The 26,323-nt window shown below is 54.8% G+C and overlaps 1 protein-coding gene across 1 annotated transcript; it reads right to left on the bottom strand.

Annotated features, from left to right (window-relative positions):
- Positions 1-12: 12 nt before the first annotated feature.
- pelp1 (proline, glutamate and leucine rich protein 1) lies at positions 13-26,288 on the bottom strand. Its single transcript, XM_056576130.1, has 19 exons — positions 26,095-26,288; positions 25,316-25,380; positions 25,091-25,196; positions 24,402-24,551; positions 21,581-21,652; positions 20,997-21,056; positions 20,071-20,227; positions 18,958-19,090; positions 16,914-17,001; positions 16,079-16,167; positions 10,717-10,830; positions 9,068-9,218; positions 6,948-7,110; positions 6,201-6,256; positions 5,434-5,570; positions 4,707-4,809; positions 2,504-3,865; positions 847-1,083; positions 13-114 (listed from the first exon to the last, which is right to left on the bottom strand). The coding sequence occupies exons 1-19, from the start codon at positions 26,233-26,235 to the stop codon at positions 13-15; spliced, it is 3,486 nt and encodes a 1,161-aa protein (XP_056432105.1). The 5' UTR covers positions 26,236-26,288.
- Positions 26,289-26,323: the final 35 nt, after the last annotated feature.

The following is a 26,323-nucleotide window of genomic DNA, read 5'->3' as shown; positions in this document are numbered from 1 at the left end:
GGGGGGGGGCGGTCAGTCCAGACATGGGAGGCTGGAGCTGGAGCCGCCCTCCTCTTCGTCGGGGGGGCAGGCGATGAAGTCAGCCAGCATGGAGGCCACGCCCCCTTCCTCCACCTGAGAAACAACGCAGTCACACTCAGTACACTACACACACTACACAATGCCCACAGACTGTGCACTGCCCACACACACACACACACACACACACACCACACTGTCCACACGGCCTCAACCTGTTTGACGAAGCGTCTCTGAGAGGCGCTGCTCATTAACAGTAGACCTGGAGGTCAGCCTCCTTTAACAACCACTTCAAATAAACACAGGCTTTAAAGGGCCCCAATTTATTAACTCATCAGGGGCACGGCCCACTAGGGATGTCACCAAGGGGGTGGGCCCACTAGTGATGTCACAAGGGGGCGGGCCCACTAGTGATGTCACAAGGGGGCGGGCCCACTAGTGATGTCACAAGGGGGCGGGCCCACTAGTGATGTCACGAGGGCCCACTAGTGATGTCACGAGGGCCCACTAGTGATGTCACGAGGGCCGACTAGTGATGTCACCCAGAGCCCACTAGTGATGTCACGAAGGGCCCACTAGTGATGTCACGAGGGCCCACTAGTGATGTCACGAGGGCCCACTAGTGATGTCACGAGGGCCCACTAGTGATGTCACGAGGGCCCACTAGTGATGTCACGAGGGCCCACTAGTGATGTCACGAGGGCCCACTAGTGATGTCACGAGGGCCCACTAGTGATGTCACGAGGGCCCACTAGTGATGTCACCGAGGGCCCACTAGTGATGTCACCGAGGGCCCACTAGTGATGTCACGAGGCAGCGTTTAGTCACCTTCCTCTTGTCGGCGCCCTGCAGGTCTTCCTCCTCCCTCTTCCTCTTCAAACCCTTCACGTCCTCGGGGCTCTCGTCTTCGGCTCCGGTGGTCTGGAGGTTGGCGGCGCCGTCACCCTCCTGCGGGGGCCCCGAGGGGGCCAGGGTGCTGCTGGGCGGGCTGCCGGGGGGCGGGGCTTCTGGCTGACCGGGGGCCGGCTCAGCACAGACACCGGGCCCCTCCAGGGACGGAGGGCCCTGAGGGTCAAACAGCGCACGCTCAGAGACAGAGCGGCTCAGAGACAGAGCGGCTCCACTCAGAGACAGAGCGGCTCCACTCAGAGACAGAGCGGCTCCGCTCAGAGACAGAGCGGCTCCGCTCAGAGACAGAGCGGCTCCACTCAGAGACAGAGCGGCTCCACTCAGAGACAGAGCGGCTCCACTCAGAGACAGAGCGGCTCGGCTCAGAGACAGAGCGGCTCAGAGACAGAGCGGCTCCGCTCAGAGACAGAGCGGCTCAGAGACAGAGCGGCTCAGAGACAGAGCGGCTCAGAGTAAGACTGGCTCCGCTCAGAGACAGAGCGGCTCCGCTCAGAGACAGAGCGGCTCCGCTCAGAGACAGAGCGGCTCCGCTCAGAGACAGAGCGGCTCCGCTCAGAGACAGAGCGGCTCCGCTCAGAGACAGAGCGGCTCCGCTCAGAGACAGAGCGGCTCCGCTCAGAGACAGAGCGGCTCCGCTCAGAGACAGAGCGGCTCCGCTCAGAGACAGAGCGGCTCCGCTCAGAGACAGAGCGGCTCCGCTCAGAGACAGAGCGGCTCCGCTCAGAGACAGAGCGGCTCCGCTCAGAGACAGAGCGGCTCCGCTCAGAGACAGAGCGGCTCCGCTCAGAGACAGAGCGGCTCAGAGACAGAGCGGCTCAGAGACAGAGCGGCTCAGAGACAGAGCGGCTCCGCTCAGAGACAGAGCGGCTCAGAGACAGACTGGCTCCGCTCAGAGACAGAGCGGCTCCGCTCAGAGACAGAGCGGCTCCGCTCAGAGACAGAGCGGCTCCGCTCAGAGACAGAGCGGCTCCGCTCAGAGACAGAGCGGCTCCGCTCAGAGACAGAGCGGCTCCGCTCAGAGACAGAGCGGCTCCGCTCAGAGACAGAGCGGCTCCGCTCAGAGACAGAGCGGCTCCGCTCAGAGACAGAGCGGCTCCGCTCAGAGACAGAGCGGCTCCGCTCAGAGACAGAGCGGCTCCGCTCAGAGACAGAGCGGCTCCGCTCAGAGACAGAGCGGCTCCGCTCAGAGACAGAGCGGCTCCGCTCAGAGACAGAGCGGCTCATAATGATACTACTCATAATAGTAATAATGATAATAATGCTACTAATAATGATAATATAATAATACTAATGATAATACTACTAAAGCGTCTTAGAGTACCATATTAAGCGCTATACATTTTATTTATTATTATTACTAATAAGGGTAATGTAATAATAATAAGAATACTACTAATAATGATAATATAATAATTAATAATACTAATGATAATAATACTACTACAAATATAGATAACATAATAATAATGATTATAATAATTCTAATAGTAATGATAACATGACAATGATTATAATAACGGTAATCACGCGACGCCACATTACAACACGTCGTTCTCATCAGGGGGGCGTGGCTCACCGGAGGTCCCGCCTCCCCGCCGGCCGGCTCCTCCCCAGGGGGCGGGCTGACCTCCTCAGGGGCCGGCCTCCACTGCTCCTCCTCCTCCGGCGCTGCCCTGGCCGGCTCCTCCTCCGGTGGCCCGACCTCCTGCTCCTCCAGACTGCCCCCGGTGACGCACAGGATCTGGGGCATGGTGGGGTCGCCCCCCTCCTCCTCCAGCGCCTCCCGCGCCTCCAGCGCCTCCCGCGCCTCCAGCGCCTCCCGCGCCTCCTCCATCACCCCGATGCTCTCCACCTCCTGGAGCCGCTCCCCCCGCTCCGCCCCGAAGGCCGCTCTGTTGGTCTGCACCTCCTCGATGCCTCCCATCTCCCCCTCCACCCCCGACGTCTCCGCCCCTTCCTCCTCCTCCACCTTCCCCTCCAGCGGGGGCATGTCTCCGTCCTGCTCCTCCTCCAGCTCCTCCGCCTCCTCGTCCTCGTAGTCGTCGTACTCCTCGTCGTACGGCTCCTCGTCCTGGAAGTCGCTGCCCTCCTCCTCCTCCTCCTCCATGCCGTCCTCGTCCTCCTCCTCCTCCTCTCCCAGCTCGTCTTCCTCCTCCTCCTCCTCCTCCTCTTCGTCTGAGCTGTTGATGTTAATGACGGCCGAGTCCTTGGGGCCCGGCCCCAGCGGGTGGGCGGGGCCGTGGAGGTGGCGGTTCTGGGGGGCCAGCTGGTGGCCCGCCGCCCCTGGGGGGCCAGGGGGCAGCATCAGCATCTGCTGCAGCTGGGCGCCTCCGGGCAGCCCCTCGCCCGCGGCCCCGGGGCCCGGCGGGGGGGCCGGGGCCATCAGGGCGACGGCGGACGGGGGGAAGGAGTTCAGCGCCGCGCCATCCGAGGCGGCGAGCAGGGAGGAGGCGAGGTCTGCGGGGGGGGGGGCCCCCTCCGGGGCGGCGGGCGCGGGCGTGGCCCCGTCCAGCGGGGGGGGCGGGGCCAGGAGCCCGGGGGGGCTCTCGGCGCCCAGCATCCCCGGGGGCACGATGACCACGCTGTCGTCAGAGTCGCTGGCCAGCGAGATCTCCACGTCCTCCGCCTCCTCGCGGTCGTAGCGCACGAACACGGGGCGCAGCACCTCGGGGGGGCCCTCGGGGCCCGGCGGGCCGTGGTCCGGGAGCCCCAGGGACAGGTGGTTCTCCAGGGAGCCCAGCAGGGCGGACGGGCCCAGGGGGTGGCGGGGGGGGAAGGCGGGGCTCAGCATGGCGGGCAGCGGGAGGCCGGAGGCGGGGCCCTGGGGCTGCAGCGGGGCGGGGCCAGGGGGGGCCCTTAGCGGGCGGGAGAGAGTGGGGGCGCGGGGGTGCAGCAGGCCGTTGCAGACCGTCAGCGCCTCGCCGCAGAACGACGCCACCTGCAGGGAGAAGAGAGGAGCAGCTAGACCGTCAGTCTGCTGCACTAGAGCCTGAAGACCTTCAGTCTGCTGCACTAGAGCCTGAAGACCTTCAGTCTGCTACACTAGAGCCTGAAGACCTTCAGTCTGCTACACTAGAGCCTGAAGACCTTCAGTCTGCTACACTAGAGCCTGAAGACCCTCAGTCTGCTACACTAGAGCCTGAAGACCCTCAGACTGCTACACTAGAGCCTGAAGACCTTCAGTCTGCTACACTAGAGCCTGAAGAGCTTTAGTCTGCTACACTAGAGCCTTAAGACCCTCAGTCTGCTACACTAGAGCCTGAAGACCGTCAGTCTGCTACACTAGAGCCTTAAGACCTTCAGTCTGCTACAATAGAGCCTGAAGACCTTCAGTCCGCTACACTAGAGCCTGAAGAGCTGCTAGACCTTCAGTCTGCTACACTAGAGCCTGAAGACCTCCAGTCTGCTACAATAGAGCCTGAAGACCTTCAGTCTGCTACACTAGAGCCTGAAGAACTTCAGTCTGCTACACTAGAGCCTGAAGACCTTCAGTCTGCTACACTAGAGCCTGAAGAGCTTCAGTCTGCTACACTAGAGCCTTGAGACCCTCAGTCTGCTACACTAGAGCCTGAAGACCGTCAGTCTGCTACACTAGAGCCTTAAGACCGTCAGTCTGCTACACTAGAGCCTGAAGACCTTCAGTCTGCTACACTAGAGCCTGAAGACCTTCAGTCTGCTACACTAGAGCCTGAAGACCTTCAGTCTGCTACACTAGAGCCTGAAGACCTTCAGTCTGCTACACTAGAGCCTGAGGACCTTCTAGAGGAGGAGGAGCTCACCTTCAGGCTGCGGTCTCGGCGGCCGTGGCTCAGGATGGACACGGTGCAGCTGAGGGGCGCTGGCCAGCGGGCGGACGGGACCAGGACCAGAGCCAGCAGCAGCCTGAGGGGGGACATGATAGACCAGGACCATCAGAGACCCACAACATAACTACAGATGGAGCTTCCTAATAGAGTAGAGCATGACTGAACCGGTAGAGCTCTCTAATAGAGTAGAGCTCTCCAATAGAGTACAGCAGGACTATACCAGTAGAGTTCTCCAATAGTGAGTAGAGTGCTGACTGAACCGGTAGAGCTCTCCAACAGTGAGTAGAGCGCTGACTGTACCGGTAGAGCTCTCCAACAGTGAGTAGAGCGCTGACTGAACCGGTAGAGCTCTCCAATAGTGAGTAGAGCGCTGACTGTACCGGTAGAGCTCTCCAACAGTGAGTTGAGCGCTGACTGTACCGGTAGAGCTCTCTAACAGTGAGTAGAGCGCTGACTGTACCGGTAGAGCTCTCTAACAGTGAGTAGAGCGCTGACTGTACCGGTAGAGCTCTCCAACAGTGAGTAGAGCGCTGACTGTACCGGTAGAGCTCTCCAACAGGGAGTAGAGCGCTGACTGTACCGGTAGAGCTCTCTAACAGTGAGTAGAGCGCTGACTGTACCGGTAGAGCTCTCTAACAGTAAGTAGAGCGCTAACTGTACCGGTAGAGCTCTCTAACAGTGAGTTGAGCGCTGACTGTACCGGTAGAGCTCTCGGCGGGTCTGTGCGCTGGCGTACTGCCCACTGCTACCGCCTGCAGCCTCGGAGGCGCCGGTACAGCGACTGGACAGCTGCTGCTGCAGACGCACGCACAGCGGGATGACCAGGTCATGGAGACGCTGAAACACAGGAAGTAACATGTTAACACTAGGTACACCTGGTACATGTTAACACCGGGTACACCTGGTACATGTTAACACCGGGTACACCTGGTACATGTTAACACCGGGTACATGTTAACACCGGGAACACCTGGTACATGTTAACACCGGGTACACCTGGTACATGTTAACACCGGGTACACCTGGTACATGTTAACACTGGAAACACCTGGTACATGTTAACACTGGAAACACCTGGTACATGTTAACACCGGGTACACCTGGTACATGTTAACACCGGGTACACCTGGTACATGTTAACACCGGGTACACCTGGTACATGTTAACACCGGGTACACCTAGTACATGTTAACACCGGGTACACCTGGTACATGTTAACACCTGGTACATGTTAACACCGGGAACACCTGGTACATGTTAACACCGGGTACACCTGGTACATGTTAACACTGGAAACACCTGGTACATGTTAACACTGGAAACACCTGGTACATGTTAACACCGGGTACACCTGGTACATGTTAACACCGGGAACACCTGGTACATGTTAACACCGGGTACACCTGGTACATGTTAACACTGGGAACACCTGGTACATGTTACATTAACACTAGGGTGACGGGGTACCTTGTGTATTTCTTCCTTGAGCAGCGAGCCGCTGGTCATGATGATCCGTCTGAGAACTGATCAAAACAAAAATTAAGACTCAAATCACAACAGTGAGCATCAAAACATGAGTCGCCCCTCCTCCTCCCTCCCTCCTCCCCTCCCTCCTCCTCCCTTAAGGGGACACATTCCTCCCTTAAGGGGACGCACAACTCCCTTAAGGGGACACACTACTCCCTTTAGGATCGAGACCTGGTCAAGGGGGAGACCCGTCTCTTCTACAGAGGGAGGTGCATTAGGAGTAGCATTAAGACGTGCCCTAGGAGGTGGAGGTGCACTAGGAGGTGGAGGAGGTGCACTAGGAGGTGCACTAGGAGGTGCACTAGGAGGTGCATTAGGACGTGGAGGAGTTGCACTAATAGGTGCATTAGGACGTGCCCTAGGAGGTGGAGGACGTGCACTAGGAGGTGGAGGACGTGCACTAGGAGGTGGAGGTGCACTAGGAGGTGGAGGACGTGCACTAGGAGGTGGAGGTGCACTAGGAGGTGCACTAGGACGTGCACTAGGAGGTGCACGTGCACTAGGAGGTGCACGTGCACTAGGAGGTGCACGTGCACTAGGAGGTGCACGTGCACTAGGAGGTGCACGTGCACTAGGAGGTGCACGTGCACTAGGAGGTGCACTAGCAGGTGCCCTAGGACGTGCACTAGGACGTGCACTAGGACGTGCACTAGGACGTGCACTAGGAGGTGCACTAGGAGGCGAGACCTTTCAGCGCCATCAGGCAGGCGTCCTGATTGGCCAGCGGGTCGCTCTTCCTCTGCAGGGAGGGGGTCCCTTCCGGGGCCGCCGGCTGGGCCTTGGAGCGGCGGGGGCCGGGCCGCCCCCCCAGAGACGCCAGCTCGCCCAGAGAGCCCGCGCCCGCCCGCAGCTGGGGAGGGAGGGAGGGAGGGAGGGAGGGTTAGCGGGGGAGGGGCCTGGAGGTGAAGGTCATAAGGCCCCGTTGGAGGTCATGACCTTGTGGAGAGGTCATGACTAGGGATGGGGATCAATAGTATTTATTGATATCGATACCATTTTCGATACTCCTTAACGGTCCGAGTCTTTATCGATACTTTTCTATTAATTGGTGGAAATACGACGCGTTTTTACTGATGAAGAAAATATTTAGGAAATAAATAATTGTATTTTAAAATAAATATGTAATTCTTAATAAATGTCGACATCAGTAGTTTTAATTATATATACTAAAATGATTAGAGCACTATACAACTGTATTAGTAATACAGAAACATGAGTAATACAGTATTACTCATGTTTCTCACAAACTCAAAAACTATATTTACCGTTTCTCTATGTGACATTTGAACGGATCATAACCTAACAGTCGTTTACTTTTTAAGATAACTAGCTTGTATGCTACCGATTACAACACCGATTTCACAATTGGATTACTATTTTTAACTGACGGGACTAGCGACAATTAGGGCTGGGCGATATGACAATATATATTGTGTGATGATATAAAAATGTCTATCGTTTCATATTATCCTCTATCGTTATATCGTCTTGTCGCAAATCACACTCTTTACGGTAATATTTTACGTCATTTGGACGACGCTTTACATTCTTCCACACGGCACAAGAACGCAACACAAACAAACATGGAGAGTGAACGTGACAATTCTGAATAGGAGAAGGACTCCCACGACCAGCCAAGACAAAGTGAGCTCGTACCTAAAAGAGGGGCGTTTTTTGATGGTGTTTTTTTCTGGAACGAGTATTCGAATATTCGCTCAGAAAAAGCAAAGAGTATTCGAAGCCTGAAAAATGGCATTTGGGCCAGCCCTAATGGTAATTAAACATTAAAACAACTGTGGTTTATAGTCCAGTGCGGCTTATGTACACATCATTCAATTTTGCTGCTGCGGCTTATACTCCGATGCTCCTTATAGTGCGGAAAATACGGTATTTATTCATTGAATTGACAGAAAATGTGCTATATCGTGATATATATCGTTATCGGGATATGGATGACCTATATCGGGATATGATATTTTGGTCATATCGCCCGGCCCTAGCGACAATGTCTGTGTGTGATTACCGCTCGTACTTTGAGTGGATGATTAAGACGGGCCCGTCTGTGGTGCGACAGGAGACGGACGAGACAGTCGAAGGTACTGCATTTGGCCTTTATTTGATGCACAATGCTAATGTGCTTGGCCATTGAGGCTGTGACCCCCCTTTACAATGAATGATTTCCGTCCGTTCAGCAATCCTCGCGAGCAAAGTTAACCGCCAGACTTCACTTAACTTGTAATACATGTTTGCTTACAATTCCATTCAAAAACTTTGGTGGACACGCTGCAGTGATTGGATTGATTTGATTGAAATGCCGTGACGTGACTCACAGGACACAACATGACGTTACAGGACCTACGGGACAAAGAAAATAATAGATGAAGATAATCGACGGGACTCGATAGTGGTATCGATAAGCCCAAACGATAATGATTTTCGGGTCCTTGGTAGAACCGGGTTTTGATCCCCATCCCTAGTAATGAACCCGTGGAGGTGAACATCATTAGGCCCTAGTAGAGGTCGTGACCCCGTGGAGGTGAACGTCATTAGGCCCTAGAGGCAGTCATGGAGTCAAGTTGGAGAAGTCAGGGCCTCGTGGAGAGGTCATGACCTCTTGGAGGTGAAGGTCATTAGGCCCCATTAGAGGTTGTGACCTCTTGGATGTGAAGGCCATTAGGCCCTAGTAGAGGACGTGACCTCGTTGAGGTCCACGTCATAAGGCCCTGGTAGAGGTCGTGACCTTGTTGAGAGGTCATGACCCCGTGGAGGTGAAGGTCATAAGGCCCTAGAGGTCGTGACCTCCTCACCTTGACCCCATCGGCCCCGGGGCTGACGTCGCCCAGCAGGTGGCTGAAGAGCAGCTCAGAGTGGGTGGGGCTCCCCTGGAGGAGGCTGGCCGACGCTCCGCCCACCTGCACCCACAGCCCCAGGGTGGAGTAGAGCGCCACGCGGACGGAGCTGGTGGAGAAACAGAGAGAACACCGTCAGAGAGCGGGTGGAGATACAGAGAACACAGTCAGAGAGCGGGTGGAGACACACGGAGAGACAGAACACCGTCAGAGAACGGGTGGAGACACACGGAGAGACAGAACACCGTCTGAGAGCGGGTGGAGACACAGAGAACAACATCAGAGAGCGGGTGGAGACACAGAACACCGTCAGAGAGCGGGTGGAGACACAGAGAGAGTCAGAACACCGTCAGAGAGCGGGTGGAGACACACGGAGAGAGTCAGAACACCGTCAGAGAGCGGGTGGAGACACACGGAGAGAGAACACTGTCAGAGAGCGGGTGGAGACACACGGAGAGAGAACACCGTCAGAGAGCGGGTGGAAACACAGAGACAGAACACCGTCAGAGAGCAGGTGGAGACACACGGAGAGACAGAACACTGTCAGAGAGCGGGTGGAGACACACACAGAGAGAGACAGAACACCGTCAGAGAGCGGGTGGAGACACAGAGAGACAGAACACCGTCAGAGAGCGGGTGGAGACACACACAGAGAGAGACAGAACACCGTCAGAGAGCGGGTGGAGACACAGAGAGACAGAACACCGTCAGAGAGCAGGTGGAGACACACGGAGAGACAGAACACTGTCAGAGAGCGGGTGGAGACACACACAGAGAGAGACAGAACACCGTCAGAGAGCGGGTGGAGACACACGGAGAGACAGAACACCGTCAGAGAGCGGGTGGAGACACAGAGAGACAGAACACCGTCAGAGAGCGGGTCGAGACACAGAGAGACAGAACACCGTCAGAGAGCGGGTGGAGACACACACAGAGAGAGACAGAACACCGTCAGAGAGCGGATGGAGACACACACAGAGACAGAACACCGTCAGAGAGCGGGTGGAGACACAGAACACCGTCAGAGAGCGGGTCGAGACACAGAGAGACAGAACACCGTCAGAGAGCGGGTGGAGACACACGGAGAGAGAACACCAACACCAACAACACTCTGACCGGGTGGGGACATGGCCCCCTGGTCTCTGGTCTCTGACCGGGTGGGGACATGGCCCTCTGGTCTATGGTCTGTGACCGGGTGGGGACATGGCCCTCTGGTCTCTGACCGGGAGGGGACATGGCCCCCCCTGGTCTCTGACCGGGTGGGGACATGGCCCCCTGGTCTCTGACCGGGTGGGGACATGGCCCCCTGGTCTCTGACCGGGAGGGGACATGGCCCTCTGGACTCTGACCGGTTGGGGACATGGCCCCCTGGTCTCTGACCGGGAGGGGACATGGCCCTCTGGACTCTGACCGGGGGGGGGCCCTCTGGTCTCTGGTACTTTGGGTTTTGTTCCGGGGGTTAAGGTAACTTGTTTACTGCTGTTGGTCAGTAGGACTAGGGGCGACCTCCTGGACCATCATAGACCAGAGGGGCGTCCCCCTGGACCATCATAGACCAGAAGGGCGTCCCCCTGGACCATCGTAGACCAGAGAGTTAAGGACCGTACCTGAAGGCCTTCTGCTGCCCCCCGCTGGTCTCTGAAGCCGGGGTCCAGGCTGAGATGGTCTGGGAGAAGACCTTCTGCAACACGCCCGCATACTGGACCATCCCCCCCCTGACCCTGGAGCAGGAGTGAGAGGTATGAGGGAGTGAAGCTAGCGTTATGAAGGAGTGAAGCTAGTGATATAGAGGAGTGAAGCTAGTGATATGAGGGAGTGAAGCTAGTGATATGAAGGAGTGAAGCTAGTGATATAGAGGAGTGAAGCTAGTGATATGAAGGAGTGAAGCTATCAATATGAAGGAGTGAAGCTAGCGTTATGAAGGAGTGAAGCTAGTGATATAGAGGAGTGAAGCTAGTGATATGAAGGAGTGAAGCTATCAATATGAGGGAGTGAAGCTAGCGTTATGAAGGAGTGAAGCTAGTGATATGAAGGAGTGAAGCTAGTGATATAGAGGAGTGAAGCTAGTGATATGAGGGAGTGAAGCTATCAATATGAAGGAGTGAAGCTAGTGATATGAAGGAGTGAAGCTATCAATATGAGGGAGTGAAGCTAGCGTTATGAAGGAGTGAAGCTAGTGATATGAAGGAGTGAAGCTAGTGATATAGAGGAGTGAAGCTAGTGATATGAGGGAGTGAAGCTATCAATATGAAGGAGTGAAGCTAGTGATATGAAGGAGTGAAGCTATCAATATGAGGGAGTGAAGCTAGCGTTATGAAGGAGTGAAGCTAGTGATATAGAGGAGTGAAGCTAGTGATATGAAGGAGTGAAGCTAGTGATATGAAGGAGTGAAGCTAGTGATATGAAGGAGTGAAGCTAGTGATATGAAGGAGTGAAGCTAGTGATATGAAGGAGTGAAGTTAGTGATATAGAGGAGTGAAGCTAGTGATATGAGGGAGTGAAGCTATCAATATGAAGGAGTGAAGCTAGTGATATGAAGGAGTGAAGCTATCAATATGAGGGAGTGAAGCTAGTGATATGAAGGAGTGAAGCTAGTGATATAGAGGAGTGAAGCTAGTGATATGAAGGAGTGAAGCTATCAATATGAAGGAGTGAAGCTAGCGTTATGAAGGAGTGAAGCTATCAATATGAGGGAGTGAAGCTAGTGATATAGAGGAGTGAAGCTAGTGATATGAGGGAGTGAAGCTAGTGATATAGAGGAGTGAAGTTAGTGATATAGAGGAGTGAAGCTAGTGATATAGAGGAGTGAAGCTAGTGATATGAGGGAGTGAAGCTAGTGATATAGAGGAGTGAAGTTAGTGATATAGAGGAGTGAAGCTAGTGATATAGAGGAGTGAAGCTAGTGATATGAAGGAGTGAAGCTAGTGATATGAAGGAGTGAAGCTAGTGATATAGAGGAGTGAAGCTAGTGATATGAGGGAGTGAAGCTAGTGATATAGAGGAGTGAAGTTAGTGATATAGAGGAGTGAAGCTAGTGATATAGAGGAGTGAAGCTAGTGATATGAAGGAGTGAAGCTAGTGATATGAAGGAGTGAAGCTAGTGATATAGAGGAGTGAAGCTAGTGATATGAGGGAGTGAAGCTATCAATATGAAGGAGTGAAGCTAGCGTTATGAAGGAGTGAAGCTAGTGATATAGAGGAGTGAAGCTAGTGATATGAAGGAGTGAAGCTAGTGATATGAAGGAGTGAAGCTAGTGATATGAAGGAGTGAAGCTAGTGATATGAAGGAGTGAAGCTAGTGATATGAAGGAGTGAAGCTAGTGATATGAAGGAGTGAAGCTAGCGTTATGAAGGAGTGAAGCTATCAATATGAGGGAGTGAAGCTAGTGATATAGAGGAGTGAAGTTAGTGATATAGAGGAGTGAAGCTAGTGATATGAGGGAGTGAAGCTATCAATATGAAGGAGTGAAGCTAGTGATATGAAGGAGTGAAGCTATCAATATGAGGGAGTGAAGCTAGTGATATGAAGGAGTGAAGCTAGTGATATAGAGGAGTGAAGCTAGTGATATGAAGGAGTGAAGCTAGTGATATAGAGGAGTGAAGCTAGCGTTATGAAGGAGTGAAGCTATCAATATGAAGGAGTGAAGCTAGCGTTATGAAGGAGTGAAGCTATCAATATGAGGGAGTGAAGCTATCAATATGAAGGAGTGAAGCTAGTGATATAGAGGAGTGAAGCTAGTGATATGAGGGAGTGAAGCTAGCGTTATGAAGGAGTGAAGCTAGTGATATAGAGGAGTGAAGTTAGTGATATAGAGGAGTGAAGCTAGTGATATGAAGGAGTGAAGCTATCAATATGAAGGAGTGAAGCTAGTGATATAGAGGAGTGAAGCTAGTGATATGAAGGAGTGAAGCTATCAATATGAAGGAGTGAAGCTAGCGTTATGAAGGAGTGAAGCTAGTGATATAGAGGAGTGAAGCTAGTGATATAGAGGAGTGAAGCTAGTGATATAGAGGAGTGAAGCTAGCGTTATGAAGGAGTGAAGCTAGCGTTATGAAGGAGTGAAGCTAGCGTTATGAAGGAGTGAAGCTAGTGATATGAAGGAGTGAAGCTAGTGATATAGAGGAGTGAAGCTAGTGATATGAAGGAGTGAAGCTATCAATATGAAGGAGTGAAGCTAGCGTTATGAAGGAGTGAAGCTAGTGATATGAGGGAGTGAAGCTATCAATATGAGGGAGTGAAGCTAGTGATATGAAGGAGTGAAGCTAGTGATATAGAGGAGTGAAGCTAGTGATATGAAGGAGTGAAGCTATCAATATGAGGGAGTGAAGCTAGCGTTATGAAGGAGTGAAGCTAGTGATATAGAGGAGTGAAGCTAGTGATATGAAGGAGTGAAGCTATCAATATGAAGGAGTGAAGCTAGCGTTATGAAGGAGTGAAGCTAGTGATATGAGGGAGTGAAGCTATCAATATGAGGGAGTGAAGCTAGTGATATGAAGGAGTGAAGCTAGTGATATAGAGGAGTGAAGCTAGTGATATGAAGGAGTGAAGCTATCAATATGAGGGAGTGAAGCTAGCGTTATGAAGGAGTGAAGCTAGTGATATAGAGGAGTGAAGCTAGTGATATAGAGGAGTGAAGCTAGTGATATAGAGGAGTGAAGCTAGTGATATGAAGGAGTGAAGCTAGTGATATAGAGGAGTGAAGCTAGTGATATAGAGGAGTGAAGCTAGTGATATGAAGGAGTGAAGCTATCAATATGAAGGAGTGAAGCTAGTGATATAGTGGAGTGAAGCTAGTGATATGAGGGAGTGAAGCTAGTGATATGAGGGAGTGAAGCTATCAATATGAAGGAGTGAAGCTAGTGATATAGAGGAGTGAAGCTAGTGATATGAAGGAGTGAAGCTATCAATATGAAGGAGTGAAGCTAGTGATATGAAGGAGTGAAGCTAGTGATATGAAGGAGTGAAGCTATCAATATGAAGGAGTGAAGCTAGTGATATGAAGGAGTGAAGCTAGTGATATGAAGGAGTGAAGCTATCAATATGAGGGAGTGAAGCTATCAATATGAGGGAGTGAAGCTATCAATATGAGGGAGTGAAGCTATCAATATGAGGTAGTGAAGCTAGTGATATGAAGGAGTGAAGCTATCAATATGAGGGAGTGAAGCTAGTGATATGAAGGAGTGAAGCTAGTGATATGAAGGAGTGAAGCTAGTGATATGAAGGAGTGAAGCTATCAATATGAGGGAGTGAAGCTATCAATATGAGGGAGTGAAGCTATCAATATAAGGTAGTGAAGCTAGTGATATGAAGGAGTGAAGCTAGTGATATGAAGGAGTGAAGCTATCAATATGAAGGAGTGAAGCTAGCATTATGAAGGAGTGAAGCTAGTGATATAGAGGAGTGAAGCTAGTGATATAGAGGAGTGAAGCTAGTGATATAGAGGAGTGAAGCTAGTGATATAGAGGAGTGAAGCTAGTGATATGAAGGAGTGAAGCTATCAATATGAAGGAGTGAAGCTAGTGATATAGAGGAGTGAAGCTAGTGATATGAGGGAGTGAAGCTAGTGATATGAGGGAGTGAAGCTATCAATATGAAGGAGTGAAGCTAGTGATATAGAGGAGTGAAGCTAGTGATATGAAGGAGTGAAGCTATCAATATGAAGGAGTGAAGCTAGTGATATGAAGGAGTGAAGCTAGTGATATGAAGGAGTGAAGCTATCAATATGAAGGAGTGAAGCTAGTGATATGAAGGAGTGAAGCTAGTGATATAGAGGAGTGAAGCTAGTGATATAGAGGAGTGAAGCTAGTGATATGAAGGAGTGAAGCTATCAATATGAGGGAGTGAAGCTAGTGATATGAAGGAGTGAAGCTAGTGATATAGAGGAGTGAAGCTAGTGATATAGAGGAGTGAAGCTAGTGATATGAAGGAGTGAAGCTATCAATATGAAGGAGTGAAGCTAGTGATATAGAGGAGTGAAGCTAGTGATATGAGGGAGTGAAGCTAGTGATATGAGGGAGTGAAGCTATCAATATGAAGGAGTGAAGCTAGTGATATAGAGGAGTGAAGCTAGTGATATGAAGGAGTGAAGCTATCAATATGAAGGAGTGAAGCTAGTGATATGAAGGAGTGAAGCTAGTGATATGAAGGAGTGAAGCTATCAATATGAAGGAGTGAAGCTAGTGATATGAAGGAGTGAAGCTAGTGATATGAAGGAGTGAAGCTATCAATATGAGGGAGTGAAGCTATCAATATGAGGGAGTGAAGCTATCAATATGAGGGAGTGAAGCTAGTGATATGAAGGAGTGAAGCTAGTGATATGAAGGAGTGAAGCTATCAATATGAAGGAGTGAAGCTAGCATTATGAAGGAGTGAAGCTAGTGATATAGAGGAGTGAAGCTAGTGATATGAAGGAGTGAAGCTATCAATATGAAGGAGTGAAGCTAGCGTTATGAAGGAGTGAAGCTAGTGATATGAAGGAGTGAGGTTGGTGTTATGAAGGAGTGAGGTTGGTGTTATGAAGGAGTGAGGTTGGTGTTGTGAAGGAGTGAGGTTGTTGTTATGAAGGAGTGAGGTTGGTGTTATGAAGGAGTGAGGTTGGTGTTGTGAAGGAGTGAGGTTGGTGTTGTGAAGGAGTGAGGTTGGTGTTGTGAAGGAGTGAGGTTGGTGTTGTGAAGGAGTGAGGTTGGTGTTGTGAAGGAGTGAGGTTGGTGTTATGAAGGAGTGAGGTTGGTGTTGTGAAGGAGTGAGGTTGGTGTTATGAAGGAGTGAGGTTGGTGTTGTGAAGGAGTGAGGTTGGTGTTATGAAGGAGTGAGGTTGGTGTTGTGAAGGAGTGAGGTTGGTGTTGTGAAGGAGTGAGGTTGTTGTTATGAAGGAGTGAGGTTGGTGTTGTGAAGGAGTGAGGTTGGTGTTGTGAAGGAGTGAGGTTGGTGTTATGAAGGAGTGAATGCTGCGTAGCTGAGAGACTCACGCGGTGATGAGTGCTGATAGGACCGTCAGCGTGTTGCTGTGGACCGCAGGAAGAACCAGCAGCCGCATGCTGTCGTCCCCCCGCACACCCTGCAACACACACACACACACAGCCCCCCGTCACACCCTGCAACACACACACACACACACACACTGTGGCATCCCGCCCCGTAAGCCTCGGCCCGGACCAGCCCGAGGGTTGGTCCGGGCCGGCGTGAGAGACCGCGAGCAGCTAGAGGCCCACGGAGGCCCTAGAGACCGCGAGCAGCTAGAGGCCCACGGAGGCCCTAGAGACCGCGAGCAGCTAGAGGCCCACGGAGGCCCTAGAGACCGCGAGCAGCTAGAGGCCCACGGAGGCCCTAGAGACCGCGAGCAGCTAGAGGCCCACGGAGGCCCTAGAGACCGCGAGTACCTTGTTTGTTGAAGCTGTCTGTAATAAATGCCTTGGATGGCTTTAACCCCCGCTAAACGTGTCGTTTATCCGTGGAACCCGGCCCAATCGAGTACCGGGTTGCCACAACACACACACACACACACACACACACACACACACACACACACACACACACACACACACACACACACACACACACACACACACACACACACACACACACACACACACACACACACACACACACGTCACCCCCTGCAACACACACACACGCCCCCCCGTCACCCCCTGCAACACACATACACAACCCCCCCCCGTCACACCCTGCAACACACACACACACACACACACCCGTCCCACCCTGCAACACATCCCCCCGTCACACCCTGCAACACACACACACCCCCGTCACACCCCACCCCCCCCCAGGTGTGTTACTCACGAGGCTCTTGGGGCCGACTGAGAGCGCGCGACACACCAGGTTCAGCAGCTGGCGGACCGGGACCACCACCGCACACTGGGGGTCCACACTGTGAACACATGAATAGAGGTCACCACCGCACACTGGGGGTCCACACTGTGAACACATGAATATAGGTCACCACCGCACACTGGGGGTCCACACTGTGAACACATGAATAGAGGTCACCACCGCACACTGGGGGTCCACACTGTGAACACATGAATAGAGGTCACCACCGCACACTGGGGGTCCACACTGTGAACACATGAATAGAGGTCACCACCGCACACTGGGGGTCCACACTGTGAACACATGAATAGAGGTCACCACCGCACACTGGGGGTCCACACTGTGAACACATGAATAGAGGTCACCACCGCACACTGGGGGTCCACACTGTGAACACATGAATAGAGGTCACCACCGCACACTGGGGGTCCACACTGTGAACACATGAATAGAGGTCACCACCGCACACTGGGGGTCCACACTGTGAACACATGAATAGAGGTCACCACCGCACACTGGGGGTCCACACTGTGAACACATGAATAGAGGTCACCACCGCACACTGGGGGTCCACACTGTGAACACATGAATAGAGGTCACCACCGCACACTGGGGGTCCACACTGTGAACACATGAATAGAGGTCACCACCGCACACTGGGGGTCCACACTGTGAACACATGAATAGAGGTCACCACCGCACACTGGGGGTCCACACTGTGAACACATGAATAGAGGTCACCACCGCACACTGGGGGTCCACACTGTGAACACATGAATAGAGGTCACCACCGCACACTGGGGGTCCACACTGTGAACACATGAATAGAGGTCACCACCGCACACTGGGGGTCCACACTGTGAACACATGAATAGAGGTCACCACCGCACACTGGGGGTCCACACTGTGAACACATGAATAGAGGTCACCACCGCACACTGGGGGTCCACACTGTGAACACATGAATAGAGGTCACCACCGCACACTGGGGGTCCACACTGTGAACACATGAATATAGGCCATCAGGCGTACCTCAGGGTGTGGGGGGGTACCTCAGGGTGTGATGGAGGGGGGGGGGGGGGTACCTCTGGGTGTGGGGGGGTACCTAAGGGTGTGATGGAGGGGGGGGGGGGTACCTCAGGGTGTGGGGGGGGTACCTCAGGGTGTGATGGAGGGGGGGGGGGGGTACCTCAGGGTGTGGGGGGGTACCTCAGGGTGTGCTGGAGGGGGGGGGGGGGGTACCTCAGGGTGTGCTGGAGGGGGGGGGGGGGGTACCTCAGGGTGTGGGGGGGTACCTCAGGGTGTGCTGGAGGGGGGGGGGGGGGTACCTCAGGGTGTGATGGAGGGGGGGGGGGGTACCTCAGGGTGTGGGGGGGTACCTCAGGGTGTGCTGGAGGGGGGGGGGGGTACCTCAGGGTGTGATGGAGGGGGGGGGGGTACCTCAGGGTGTGATGGAGGGGGGGGGGGGGTACCTCAGGGTGTGGGGGGGTACCTCAGGGTGTGCTGGAGGGGGGGGGGGTACCTCAGGGTGTGCTGGAGGGGGGGGGGGGGTACCTCAGGGTGTGCTGGAGGGGGGGGGGGGTACCTCAGGGTGTGGGGGGGTACCTCAGGGTGTGATGGAGGGGGGGGGGGTACCTCAGGGTGTGGGGGGTACCTCAGGGTGTGCTGGAGGGGGGGGGGGGGTACCTCAGGGTGTGATGGAGGGGGGGGGGGGGTACCTCAGGGTGTGGGGGGGTACCTCAGGGTGTGCTGGAGGGGGGGGGGGGGGTACCTCAGGGTGTGATGGAGGGGGGGGGGGGTACCTCAGGGTGTGCTGGAGGGGGGGGGGGGGGGGTACCTCAGGGTGTGATGGAGGGGGGGGGGGGTACCTCAGGGTGTGGGGGGGTACCTCAGGGTGTGCTGGAGGGGGGGGGGGGGTACCTCAGGGTGTGCTGGAGGGGGGGGGGGGTACCTCAGGGTGTGCTGGAGGGGGGGGGGGGGTACCTCAGGGTGTGATGGAGGGGGGGGGGGGTACCTCAGGGTGTGCTGGAGGGCCAGGCAGGCCGCCCGGTAGCGGTGTTGGAGCTCCAGCAGCAGCAGCGGGTCGGCCTCGTCCAGAGCAGGGAAGGACAGCTCCACGCCCGGGCCCTCATACGAGACGGTCCCCTCTGAGGAGGAGTCAGGGAGAGGGAGTCAGGGAGAGGGGGAGGGAGTCAGGGAGAGGGGGAGGAGGGAGAGGAGGAGGGAGTCAGGTAGAGGGGGAGGGAGTCAGGGAGAGGAGGAGGGAGAGGAGGAGGGAGTCAGGGAGAGGAGGAGGGAGTCAGGGAGAGGAGGAGGGAGTCAGGGAGAGGGAGTCAGGGAGAGGGGGAGGGAGTCAGGGAGAGGGGGAGGAGGGAGAGGAGGAGGGAGTCAGGGAGAGGGGGAGGAGGGAGAGGAGGAGGGAGTCAGGGAGAGGGAGTCAGGGAGAGGAGGAGGGAGTCAGGGAGAGGAGGGAGTCAGGGAGAGGAGGAGGGAGTCAGGGAGAGGAGGAGGGAGTCAGGGAGAGGAGGGAGTCAGGGAGAGGGGGAGGAGGGAGAGGAGGAGGGAGTCAGGGAGAGGGAGTCAGGGAGAGGGGGAGGGAGTCAGGGAGAGGGGGAGTAGGGAGAGGAGGGAGTCAGGGAGAGGGAGTCAGGGAGAAGGGGAGGGAGTCAGGGAGAGGAGGAGGGAGTCAGGGAGAGGGAGTCAGGGAGAGGGGGAGTAGGGAGAGGAGGGAGTCAGGGAGAGGGAGTCAGGGAGAGGAGGAGGGAGTCAGGGAGAGGGAGTCAGGGAGAGGAGGAGGGAGTCAGGGAGAGGGGGAGGAGGGAGTCAGGGAGAGGAGGAGGGAGTCAGGGAGAGGGGGAGGAGGGAGAGGAGGAGGGAGTCAGGGAGAGGAGGAGGGAGTCAGGGAGAGGAGGAGGGAGTCAGGGAGAGGAGGAGGGAGTCAGGGAGAGGGGGAGGAGGGAGAGGAGGAGACCCTCCAGCAGGAGATCCGGAGCCTTTAGAAGAGGCTTCAGGGCGACCAATAACAGGTCTGGACCCCAGCAGGCTGGCCCATTCAGCCCACGGTATCGACCAATCACCACACTGTGTTCTAAGATACTTCCTTCACTGGACGTCACACAGACCGCACCTGCTTCAGCGCCTTGGTAGATCTGAGCCAGCGTGCTATTGGCCGAGGCCAGCAGGCAGTGGAGCTGATTGGCCCAGGCCTCGGCTCTGCTGGTCCCCACCCCTCGCTCCAGAGCCCCTCCGAGGCAGGGGAGCCGGCCGTAGCACCGGCACGCCATCTGGTGGACACCTCACGTTATTACAGCATAACATTAAGACAGGCCATCTGGTGGACACCTCACGTTATTACAGCATAACATTAAGACAGGCCATCTGGTGGACACCTCACGTTATTACAGCATTACATTAAGACAGGCCATCTGGTGGACACCTCACGTTATTACAGCATTACATTAAGACAGGCCATCTGGTGGACACCTCACGTTATTACAGCATTACATTAAGACAGGCCGTCTGGTGGACACCTCACGTTATTACAGTATTACATTAAGACAGGCTGTCTGGTGGACATCTCACGTTATTACAGCATTACATTAAGACAGGCCATCTGGTGGACACCTCACGTTATTACAGCATTACATTAAGACAGGCCGTCTGGTGGACATCTCACGTTATTACAGCATTACATTAAGACAGGCCATCTGGTGGACACCTCACGTTATTACAGCATTACATTAAGACAGGCCATCTGGTGGACACCTCACGTTATTACAGCATTACATTAAGACAGGCCATCTGGTGGACACCTCACGTTATTACAGCATTACATTAAGACAGGCCATCTGGTGGACACCTCACGTTATTACAGCATAACATTAAGACAGGCCATCTGGTGGACACCTCACGTTATTACAGTATTACATTAAGACAGGCCATCTTGTAAAGCTTATAACAAACCTATCAGCTTTCAAACATCAAGCAGCCCTGGCTGACTCACCTCCTGTGTAGCTGGGTTAGGGTTAGGGATAGGGTTGGGGGGGGACTCACCTCCTGTGTAGCTGGGTCGCTGCTGGTGATCCTAGCCAAGAAAAAGGCCGCCAGTTTGTCCTGTGAGAGCATGAAGATAGCAGTGAGACAGGCTGTGGAGGAGACACAGACAGGCTGTGGAGGAGAGGAGACAGACAGACAGGCTGTGGAGGAGAGGAGACAGACAGACAGGCTGTGGAGACAGACAGTGAGGCTGTGGAGACAGACAGACAGGCTGTGGAGACAGACAGTGAGGCTGTGGAGACAGACAGTGAGGCTGTGGAGACAGACAGACAGGCTGTGGAGGAGACACAGACAGGCTGTGGAGACAGACAGTGAAGCTGTGGAGACAGACAGACAGGCTGTGGAGGAGACACAGACAGGCTGTGGAGACAGACAGTGAAGCTGTGGAGACAGACAGACAGGCTGTGGAGGAGAGCAGACAGACAGACAGGCTGTGGAGACAGACAGACAGGCTGTGGAGGAGGAGAGCAGACAGACAGGCTGTGGAGGAGGAGAGCAGACAGACAGGCTGTGGAGGAGACAGACAGACAGGCTGTGGAGACAGACAGACAGGCTGTGAGGGGGTCCTGAGCGTGTCTTACCCTCAGCGAGCCACAGGCCCGTGGGTAGTGGGTCATGCAGGCAGCAATCCCCTCCAGAGCAGTCAGCTCACACTGGGGACACCAGGAGACGTTACCGTGACAACACAGCATCCAGCAGCGGGGACGTCACCATGACAACACAGCATACATACACAAACACACACACACACACCATTAGGATGCTTGCCACTGCCAGCACATCGACTGTCCTTAAGGTTTCTTCTTTATTCCCTCCGCTCGTTCTTTGTGCATTGTTTTACAATGTAAGTCAATAGGTAAGCTTCTCTGACACTTCCAACTACTTCAGACATCATAACTTGGTAATTGTTCAAATTTAACCTTCGTCCAAACCATTTAACAAATCAACACACTTGTATCTTCAATAATCTGAAAAACTAATTTAGATTATCGTTATACTCTGTTCAGAATTACAGTTTAAGTTCCACAGCGGCTTGTATCAGTTGGTCTCCTTGGTTCACTGAGGGTGGAGCGCGAGCGTGTGCAGGCACTGGTGGTGTAGGGCTGGTGGTGGTGTAGGGTGGTGGTGTAGGGTGGTGGTGGTGGTGTAGGGTGGTGGTGGTGGTGTAGGGTGGTGGTGATGTAGGGTGGTGCTGTAGGGTGGTGCTGTAGGGTGGTGCTATAGGGTGTGGCTGTAGGGTGGTGCTGTAGGGTGGTGCTGTAGGGTGGTGCTATAGGGTGTGGCTGTAGGGTGGTGGTGGTGGTGTAGGGGGGTGGTGGTGGTGTAGGGGGGTGGTGGTGGTGTAGGGTGGTGGTGATGTAGGGTGGTGGTGATGTAGGGTGGTGCTATAGGGTGGTGCTGTAGGGTGGTGCTGTAGGGTGTGGCTGTAGGGTGGTGCTGCAGGGTGGTGCTGTAGGGGTGGTGGTGGTGTAGGTGGTGGTGGTGGTGTAGGGTGGTGGTGATGTAGGGTGGTGCTGTAGGGTGGTGCTGTAGGGTGGTGCTATAGGGTGTGGCTGTAGGGTGGTGCTGCAGGGTGGTGCTGTAGGGGTGGTGGTGGTGTAGGTGGTGGTGGTGCTGTAGGGTGGTGCTGTAGGGTGGTGCTGTAGGGTGGTGCTATAGGGTGTGGCTGTAGGGTGGTGCAGTAGGGTGATGCTGTAGGGGTGGTGGTGTTGTAGGGTGGTGCTATAGGGTGGTGCTGTAGGGTGGTGCTGTAGGGTGGTGCTATAGGGTGTGGCTGTAGGGTGGTGCTGTAGGAGTGGTGGTGGTGTAGGGTGGTGCAGTAGGGTGGTGCTGTAGGGGTGGTGGTGGTGTAGGGTGGTGCTATAGGGTGGTGCTGTAGGGTGGTGCTGTAGGGTGTGGCTGTAGGGTGGTGCTATAGGGTGTGGCTGTAGGGTGGTGCTGTTGGAGTGGTGGTGGTGTAGGGTGGTGCAGTAGGGTGGTGCTGTAGGGGTGGTGGTGGTGTAGGGTGGTGCTATAGGGTGGTGCTGTAGGGTGGTGCTGTAGGGTGTGGCTGTAGGGTGGTGGTGTAGTAGGGTGGTGGTGTAGTAGGATGGTGGTGTAGTAGGGTGGTGCTGTAGTAGGGTGGTGCTGTAGTAGGGTGGTGCTGGATGGTGGTGCTATAGGGTGGTGCTATAGGGTGTGGATTGAGGGTGGTGCTGGAGGTTGGTGCTGTAGGGTGGTGCTATAGGGTGTGGCTGTAGGGTGGTGCTGTAGGGTGGTGCTGTAGGGTGGTGCTGTAGGGTGGTGCTGTAGGGTGTGGCTGTAGGGTGTGGCTGTAGGGTGGTGGTGTAGTAGGATGGTGGTGTAGTAGGGTGGTGCTGTAGTAGGGTGGTGCTGGATGGTGGTGCTATAGGGTGGTGCTATAGGGTGTGGATTGAGGGTGGTGCTGGAGGGTGGTGCTGTAGGGTGGTGCTGTAGGGTGTGGCTGTAGGGTGGTGCTGTAGGGGTGGTGGTGGTGTAGGGTGGTGCAGTAGGGTGGTGCTGTAGGGTGTGGCTGTAGGGTGGTGCTATAGGGTGTGGCTGTAGGGTGGTGCTGCAGGGTGGTGCTGTAGGGGGGAGGTGTAGTAGGGTGGTGGTGGTGTAGGGTGGTGGTGTAGGGGGGAGGTGTAGGGGGGAGGTGTAGGGGGGAGGTGTAGGGGGGTTTAGTAGGGGGGTTTAGTAGGGTGGTGGTGTAGGGGGGAGGTGTAGGGGGGTGTAGTAGGGTGGTGGTGGTGTAGGGTGGTGCTATAGGGTGGTGCTGTAGGGTGGTGCTGTAGGGTGTGGCTGTAGGGTGTGGCTGTAGGGTGTGGCTGTAGGGTGGTGGTGTAGTAGGATGGTGGTGTAGTAGGGTGGTGCTGTAGTAGGGTGGTGCTGTAGTAGGGTGGTGCTGGAGGGTGGTGCTATAGGGTGGTGCTATAGGGTGTGGCTGGAGGGTGGTGCTGGAGGGTGGTGCTGTAGGGTGGTGCTATAGGGTGTGGCTGTAGGGTGGTGCTGTAGGGTGGTGCTGTAGGGGTGGTGGTGGTGTAGGGTGGTGCAGTAGGGTGGTGCTGTAGGGTGTGGCTGTAGGGTGGTGCTATAGGGTGTGGCTGTAGGGTGGTGCTGCAGGGTGGTGCTGTAGGGGGGAGGTGTAGTAGGGTGGTGGTGGTGTAGGGTGGTGGTGTAGGGTGGTGGTGTAGGGGGGAGGTGTAGGGGGGAGGTGTAGGGGGGAGGTGTAGGGGGGAGGTGTAGGGGGGTTTAGTAGGGTGGTGGTGTAGGGGGGGGGTGTTGTAGGGTGGTGGTGGTGTAGGGTGGTGGTGGTGTAGGGTGGTGGTGTCGGGGGGAGGTGTAGGGTGCTGGAGGGTGGTGCTGTAGGGTGGTGCTGGAGGGTGCAGGGTGAACTGGTACCTCAGCCTGCAGCCCCAGCAGGGAGGTCAGCAGCCCCAGCAGCCAGGTGAGCCCCACCTCGCGGGCCAGCTCGGGCAGCATGGAGGAGTACTGCAGCAGGTCGGCCAGGACGCCCACCGCCAGGCGGGCCGTGGGCCCTGGGGCCGGGGCCTGGAGAGAGGGGGTAGTCAGGGCCTCAGAGTGGGGAGGGGGGGGGGGGCAGGGCCTCAGAGTGGGGGGGGGGGGGGGGGGGGAGTCAGGGCCTCAGAGTGGGGAGGGGGGGCAGGGCCTCAGAGTGGGGGGGGGGTCAGGGCCTCAGAGTGGGAAGGGGGGGGGGGGAGTCAGGGCCTCAGAGTGGGGGGGGGGGAGTCAGGGCCTCAGAGTGGGGGGGGGGGGGGGGGGGAGTCAGGGCCTCAGAGTGGGGAGGGGGGGGGCAGGGCCTCAGAGTGGGGAGGGGCTCTGTAAGGTCCTCAGACTGGGGGGGGGCTCTCTTAGGTCCTCAGACTGGGGGGGGGGGGGCTCTCTTAGGTCCTCAGACTGGGGGGGGGGGGGCTCTCTTAGGTCCTCAGACTGGGGGGGGGGGCTCTCTTAGGTCCTCAGACTGGGGGAGTTCTCAAATGAACTACATCACTACAACATATTTACTAAACTTTTATCAATAAGCTTCCATTCATAAGTAAATCACAATATGCTATAAAATACAGACTTACCTGAATGACCTGTTGTAGCGAACGCAACCAAGACAGGCAATGCTGTTGGAAGACTTCAGTAGAGCTGTCCTTGACCAGCACCGAGAGCATACACAGACCATCAAACCTGAGAGAGGGAGAGAGCGAGAGAGAGAGAGACACAGACACAGACAGGCAGAGAAGTGTTGGGTGAATGTATTTGTCAGATGTGTCAGCCTGGGACACAGAGAGGTGAATAACTCTTACTTGGTCTTGGAGGTGGACAGTTTTGCGTTGGCGCAGCCCACCAGTCCAGCCACGCCACTGGAGCCCTGAGGACCACCACAGACAACAGCTCATCACACAGCCAACATGTTCCTCAACATGTCCCCCCAGGTATCCAATGCTGTTTCTGATTCACAAATATAATAAAGGAGCCCATGCTTTAAGGGGATCCGATATCAATACAGCATCTTCTGTTGGCAAACAAGCTCCTTTATTCGACATAAGGGAGCGCTCCTCAGTGTGACGCGGTTTGGGGGCTGGCTTGGGGTTAGCGCCCCCTGCTGGACGGTCTATGGAGTCACTAGGGGGCTGCATGTTATCCCAGTACCGGGACCTGTGTGAATAGTTTTGCTGTGGTTACCTTGAGGACCACACCACCAAAGGACATCAAATAGGATTCATCTGACATGTAAAACGTTTGAGCTATGCTAAATGCACGTGTACCGCTGAAGGTACATGTGGCTGAAGGAGGATCCGGAATGGAAGCGTTATCCCGGTTATAGCGACGCCACCTCCTGTTTATTTTATGAACTGTAAACACCCGTTGACAGTCACTGACAACGAGAACAATAAGCGAAGACAAGGAAAATAAATATGTATTTTCTAAGGAAAGGACTAGTCAAAGCAACAATCAAAACATTTAACATAAGAGTTATTCTTCCATCAGAAGTCACGGCCTCTCTCTCGCCAGTAACGCTTAGTTTGAGCATCCCGTTCCAAAGAGAAGGGACGAGCTTGGACATCAACCCGAGCCCGTTTACCTGGGTCGGGACGACCCCATGTTCTCGGTAATTCGCCAATAGAGCGGGTAAACAATGCGGCCGCTGTTCCTTCAGGACGGACTCCAGACACTCCGTAAGTCGCATGTTAGTCGGAACGTGTAGCCAAGCCGACGTCGCCATGTTGCTATCCACAGCTTTTCTTCCTCGTCCCTCTCGCTGCGGCTGAAGGAGGCGCCGCCTGACCGGTCCTGCCCCCTGCTGGAAGAGG

The sequence above is a fragment of the Gadus chalcogrammus genome, chromosome 17 (genome assembly GCF_026213295.1).
Source record: "Gadus chalcogrammus isolate NIFS_2021 chromosome 17, NIFS_Gcha_1.0, whole genome shotgun sequence".
Taxonomy (NCBI): domain Eukaryota; kingdom Metazoa; phylum Chordata; class Actinopteri; order Gadiformes; family Gadidae; genus Gadus; species Gadus chalcogrammus.
This window is presented reverse-complemented; position numbering and strand designations above follow the sequence as displayed.

Coding starts and splice junctions, on each gene's coding strand:
- pelp1 (XM_056576130.1), bottom strand. CDS start 26,235: ATGGCGACGTCGGCTTGGCTACACGTTCCGACTAACATGCGACTTACG. Junction 21,057..21,580: donor GGGCCTGTGGCTCGCTGAGG/GTAAGACACGCT, acceptor ATGCTCTCACAG/GACAAACTGGCGGCCTTTTT. Junction 6,257..6,947: donor CTGCCTGATGGCGCTGAAAG/GTCTCGCCTCCT, acceptor TGTTTTGATCAG/TTCTCAGACGGATCATCATG.